This window comes from Amphibalanus amphitrite, unplaced genomic scaffold (genome assembly GCF_019059575.1).
Source record: "Amphibalanus amphitrite isolate SeventyFive unplaced genomic scaffold, NRLGWU_Aamphi_draft 000745F_arrow, whole genome shotgun sequence".
In the NCBI taxonomy this organism is placed as follows: Eukaryota; Metazoa; Arthropoda; class Thecostraca; order Balanomorpha; family Balanidae; genus Amphibalanus; species Amphibalanus amphitrite.
Window position 1 is genome coordinate 324,061 of NW_024882239.1, and position 6,399 is coordinate 330,459.

Sequence of the window (6,399 nt, forward strand, 5' to 3'; positions counted from 1 at the left end):
TGTTCCGCGCAGGACGACTGTTTCAGGAGTACGTGTGCATGGCTTTTGCGCGCGTAGAGACACAGCGTTTGCTGTACCTGGCACGGAACCAGGCCGGCCTGCGTGCAGAGCTGTACCAGCGCCTCCAGGACGCGCTGCCGGGGGACGCCGAAAGGGAGCTGGCCGGCGGAGACCGCGTCGGTCAGCGTGTCATCCTGCCGGCCTCCTTCACCGGCGGGCCCCGGTACTACCAACGCAGGTAAGCTATTTACGGGCGCATTGCATTGTTTATTATGTAGAAACCAGTTGTTTTAATCCACTGGATTATGGATAACCCGTGCCATTGGGGGCGGGGGGGGGGGCGGCGTCTGAACGCCCCTTCCGTTTTTTCGCGAATATCTCGAAAATAGCTGCAACCGCCTTTGGCAAATCGTATGATGCACCTTTTCTGCATCCGTTGTGAACATTTTGGGGTCAAGGTCACTCAAGGTCAGGTCACAGGCCACGTCAAACGATCTCACCTTATGAGAAGTTTTGATGCTTTCAATAGCTTCACCGAATACCTACTTGATCGCTATGAAAATGTCAGCGATTGATAAGAGCGACAATGCATTAAATGAATATTTCGGAATTTTGATATCAGTTCAGTGACCTAGGGTCAGGTCATGTTTGCGAACTCTATTTTTAAATCGTCTGTTAGGCAGTTTTGGGGTCCTGTAGTTAGACCGTTGACTTTATGTCAAATCTGAGAAAAGATTCAAAAAGAGCGTTAATGCCCATAGTGCTACTATTTAATAAGCTTTTTCGAGATGCTTTATGTCTATTGGCTTCTGAGTCATTCGCTATGTTGTTGAAAATTTCCGACATTTGACCTGAAAATGGGCGAAATTTTAGCCTTCGACGACCTTTGGTGACCTGACTTTAACCTGAAAAAGTGATCGGAACATTTTGGCGTTATTTCGTCAACCCATGAACAGGATTTTTGCGATAGTTCCTTTTCTCATTTTGGTGCTTTACCTTTGTCTCAACGTTTCAGGTACCAGGACGCCATGGCCATCGTGCGAGTGTACGGCCGGCCGACGTACTTCGTTACGTTTACCTGCAACCCAAACTGGCCTGAGATCCAGGCGGCGCTCCTGCCCGGCCAGGATGCGCAGTCCCGCCCCGATCTGGTGGCCAGGGTGTTCCACCTGAAGCTGAAGGCCCTGCTGAAGGAGCTCACCACCAGCGGCATCTTCGGACGCTGTGTCTCCATGCTGATGGTGGTCGAGTTCCAAAAACGAGGTAAGCACTAAATGTTTGTATTTGTGTGCGTGTGGGGGTGGGGAGTGAGAAAAGAGACACAGCTCACCATGCATCAATGTTATATCGTGTGCATAACCTTAGCGCTCAGTTCACTTACGGTCAGGTCGAGCTTACAAGTTCAACCGCAAGATATTTTTAGAATCGCAACATCTTTGCCTATCTGCAATGGGCTAAGTGCAGCTAATGGCTAGCAGTGACTCGGAAGGTCATAAGAAGGTCACCACTGTGTTTTTTCGACGTAACCTTTTGCTTCATGCATGGCAGAGCAATGAACGCACCTGGATTGTGTGAATTTCACCATCTCTGATCGATTGATAAGTAACAATTTATTTTTCCGTTGGGTCATGACCTTGACCTGAGGTCAACTTTTAAGGTCATATATATATTTTATCTCATGCAACATGTTGTATTCGATAGGTTATGACACGTTCGGTCATCACCCCGACCTTAGGTCAATTTTTTCAGGTAATGTTCTATCTCAATCGACGTTTAAAACGTAATTTATTTTTCCTGCAGGTCTGCCGCACGGCCATATCCTGGTCATCGTCCGGCAGGAGGACCGCCCGCGGACTGCCGACGATGTAGACGCGGTGATCACGGCGGAACTGCCCGACCCGGCCAGGTCAGACCAGGCGCGCCGCCTGCACGAAATCGTGGTGAGTACTATGGTACATCGCCAGTGCGGCGCCTCCAACCCGACGGCCGCCTGCATGGACGGCGGCCGCTGCTCCAAGGGCTTCCCCAAGCCGTTCGCCAACGAGACAGAGTGGCGGGATGACCATCCGTACCCTGTCTACAGGCGACGACCGGCGGCCGAGGGCGGCCAGGAGTTTGTGCGTGACGGACGGCTCATCACCAACCAGTGGGTGGTACCCTTCTCTCCATACCTGTCCCTAAAATATGAGGCGCACGTAAACGTGGAGGTGTGCTGTTCGGTGCAGAGTGTGAAGTATCTTTTCAGGTACATCTACAAGGGCCCGGACCGCCAGATGGTGCGCGCTGACAACCTGATCGGCGGCGATGACGAAATCGCCGAGTACCAGGACATGCGCTCGATCGGCGCCAGTGAAGCCTGCTGGCGTCTGTTCGACGTGCCGATGAGCCAGCGGCAGCCGAACGTGGTCGCCCTACAGGTGCACCTCGAGGACCACCAGCTGGTGTACTTCGAGCCGGGACAGGAGCGGCAGGCGGCCCAGGCCGCCCGACGCACCCACCTCACCGCCTGGCTGGAGTATAACCGGGAGTCGGCCGCCGCCGACCCGGACTGCCGCCGACTGCTCTACCCGGACTTCCCGTCCCGGTACACCTGGCAGGCCGGCCAGAAGGTGTGGCGCAAGAGGCGCCAACAGCAGGCGGCGGAGGCCATCGGCCGCGTGGTGAGCCTCTCACCGCGTCACGGCGACGTCTTCTACCTTCGCGTGCTGCTGCACCACGTCGCGGGGGCGGCGTCCTTTGAGGAGCTGCGCACCGTGGACGGCGTGGTCTGTGCCACCTATCGTGAGGCGTGCTGCCTGCGCGGCCTTCTGCAGGACGACCGCGAATGGGAGGTGACGATGGAGGACGCGGCGCACGCACAGATGCCGGCTCAAATCCGGCGCCTCTTCGTGACGCTGCTGCTCTTCTGCGCGCCAGCCGATCCGTCAGAGCTGTTCCGGCGTCACCTGGACGCCATGTCTGATGACTTCGGCCGTCGTCATCGCGACCTGCCGGACGAGCTGCGCGCTGCTCTGACACTGGTGGACCTGGAGCGGCAGCTACAGCAGGCCGGCAAAGAGCTCCGAGACTTCGGTCTGCCGGAGGTGACGCCCGATCAGCGGGCGCGGGTGGCTGAGCTGCAGCAGGCCGCCGAGCTGCGCCAGCTGCCGCGGCTCATTCAGGAGGAGCTGGAATACGACGCAGCAGCGCTCAGAGACCAGGTGGCCATCCAGCTGCCCACCCTGCTGCCGCCGCAGCGCCACGTCTTCGACCTGGTGATGACGGCCGTCGACGGGCGGCGTCCGCTGGCTGTGTTCGTGGACGCCGCTGGCGGCACCGGAAAGACGTACGTCTTCAACACGCTGCTGGCGGCGGTGCGCTCGCAGGGTCTGGTAGCGCTCGCTGTGGCCTTCAGTGGAATCGCTGCCACTCTGCTGGACGGCGGGCGCACATACCACTCGCGTTTCAAGGCACCGCTGCAGGTGGACGCGACATCAACGTGCGCCATCAGCGCGCAGAGCCCGCTGGCGGAGCTCATCCGACGGACGGCGCTCATCGTGTGGGACGAGGCCCCCATGGCCCACCGTCACCACCTGGAGGCGTTCGACCGCACGCTGCGTGACGTCACTGGCAGCGAGGAGCCGTTCGGCGGAAAAGTCCTCGTGCTGGGCGGGGATTTCCGCCAAATTCTCCCAGTCATCAGGTAACTAACAACAACAGGCATTCAGTGTGTATGAGGAAAAATGTATATACAATTATAATAGCTGTGGTACGTTTGTTATTATTAGTGTGTTATTAAATGCGACTGATATAATGCTCTTCGGCCCAATCGAATTATTGCAGTTTAGCATGTGAAATAAGTCGTAGCCATGAACATTCAACCGCTATGCCTTCAAACGTATTCACTGATTTATATCGATGCCAGCGTCGTAAACACACTGCCGCAGCGGATTGATCGTAGACCGCATGCTTTGTGGTTTCTTTGACTTCGCCCTGGTGGGAGGGGCTTTTTGACCACACTCGCCAGTTTACACTCACACTCGCCCACACAGTGAGCCCAGTAAAGAAATATGGGCTAAATTTGCTATGGCCGAAAATAAATCCATTGTGCATCGTATGAGTTATTTCTTACCTCCGGTCACATAACGTCAACGGGTCTCCAGATTAAGATTAAGACGGGTCATCCAGCAGTTTTTTGCGATATTTTTAGGTAAACATGTTAGAACGATACAAACGCGTTAGTTAGATGGATTCAGTTAAACAATACAATTCGACAGTTATGACATATGACCTTTACCGGTAGGGTCACGACCTCGACCCTAGGTCAGATTTTGCAGTCGGTCTTTTGAGGTGAGATTATACTTCATTCGACGCGTCTCAACGAGCGGAATGCGTCGCTGATAAAATCGACAATACAACCTTGATGAAAAAGTTTCGCAGAAAAACGGTTCCCGAAAAAATTTATGCTTTAGTTTTTCCCCTGTGGCTTAGACCCCCACCAGGGCGCCGGCTAAACAGCCATTTCTGAGCATTAGTGGCCGTCTCGGCGCGTTTTTATATGCATATTTTTGTCCGTTTCAGGCACGGTACCCGCGCACAGGTGGTGGACGCCTGTCTGCGGCGGTCAGCGCTGTGGCGTCACTTCATTGTGGCGCCGCTGCTGGAGAACATGCGGGCGCGGCGGGCAGCCGGGCCGGACGGTCCAGAGCTGCGGGCGTTCTGTGACTGGCTGCTCGAGCTGGGAGAGGGGCGCGCAGAGGGCCCCGAGGATGGGTTTGTTCAGCTGCCCCCGCACCTGGTGATGGACGCCGATATCGACGCTGTCATTGACTGGGTGTTTGATGACCTGGCAGGGCGACACGGTGACCGGGAGTGGATGGCGTCGCGGGCGGTGCTCGCGCCGCGAAACACTCGGGTCGACGAGCTGAACGCCGCAGTCACCGAGCGCTTCCCCGGAGAGGCCGTCCGCCTGCTGAGCGCCGACAGTCTGGTGGAGGAGGCCGAGCAGCTGGATATTCCACATGAGTATCTAAACACTCTGTGCGCTCCCGGCTTCCCACCTCACTGCTTGATGATAAAGCCAGGCATGCCACTCATGCTACTTCGTAATCTGTCCGCCACTGACGGACTGTGCAATGGCACGCGACTTATCGCTGGTCGTATCATCAGCCCGCGACTCATGGAGGCCACTATCGCCTGCGGCAAAAACGCCGGAAGGCAAGTGCTTATTCCACGGCTCCCACTCCAGCCCCCGGATGACGCGTTTCCCTTCCGCTGGGAGCGTCGCCAGTTCCCCGTGCGGCCAGGTTTCGCCATGACGGTGAACAAAGCCCAGGGGCAGACGCTCGGTCGGGTCGCGGTCTTTCTGGAGGAGCCAGTGTTCAGCCACGGGCAGCTGTACGTGGCTGCATCGCGGGTCGGCCGGCCGGCGGATCTGAGGATCGCGCTGCCCAGAGGTGGCCAAGGCGCAACACCCAATGTGGTGTACACGGAGGTGATGGGCCGAGGTGATGGCCGGTAGATCCACGGGTCGCAGAGGCGACGGGTAGCCAGAGCGCTACGAGCAACGTGGAGAGGAGGAGCGAGGAGCGACGAGGAGAAAACGGCCGGCCGACCGTGATGCAGGACGGATCAATCCTGGCGAGCCAATGCGCCGCCAAGTGGAAAATTTACACATTAACATAATGCCGCAACTGGCTTTGGTGACCTCCAATGCGCGAGCGCAACTTATATTTTGAGGATAAATCAATGTATTGAGTGGCATGTTATAAAACATGTTTGATATGCTCTGATGATATATTTGATATTTGATGATTATTTTGATATTTGAGAGCACATCTAACAATGGGCTTTTGCCCCCAGCTATACAATCGGCTGCGAGTAGCACACACCGAGTACTTCTCGGGGGGCCTTATTGCCGCTGCCCACGGCCGCCGTGTCTTCCCTCACCAGAGGTGTGCGCTCTGCACTCGGTGAGGGGTCTCGGGCGTTAAATAGAGACGCAACCCGATGTGGCAGCCTCCACGTGGCGGGTTGCGGGGTAAAAGCTAATAGCCACACAGAGCGACACGTAAGTATTTCACTGTTGTATTCACTAGATTTGATTGCGTTGCAGAAACATGTCATGTACCTGCGCACTGCTGCTGCTTCCACTTCTTATCACGACATGACTTAGTGTCAGCCCCGAGGAAGGCAAGAGGACGCACGAGCGCTGCGCTGGATTCTCCGACAGCATCTTCTCAGTCGCGGTGGTGACTGATACAACCAGCGTCTTACGGGTAAGGCAAGAAGTAAAGTATGGTTTGGTATGTGTTGAGTAGAGCTTCTGGGTAGGGTAGGATAGTGTAGCGTATGGCAAGGTTGAGTGCATAAGGGGCCAGCATGCGAAAGACTCAAACAACCCGTAATCAGCACCAGCAC

The 6,399-nt window shown here is 56.0% G+C and overlaps 1 protein-coding gene across 1 annotated transcript; it reads left to right on the forward strand.

The window, feature by feature from the left end:
- The first annotated feature begins 991 nt into the window (after positions 1–991).
- Positions 992–5,547, forward strand: LOC122365515. The gene is made up of 3 exons (XM_043336781.1): positions 992–1,263; positions 1,801–3,682; positions 4,561–5,547. Exons 1-3 carry the CDS (start codon positions 1,029–1,031, stop codon positions 5,498–5,500), a joined length of 3,057 nt encoding a protein of 1,018 aa, XP_043192716.1. The 5' UTR covers positions 992–1,028; the 3' UTR covers positions 5,501–5,547.
- Positions 5,548–6,399: the final 852 nt, after the last annotated feature.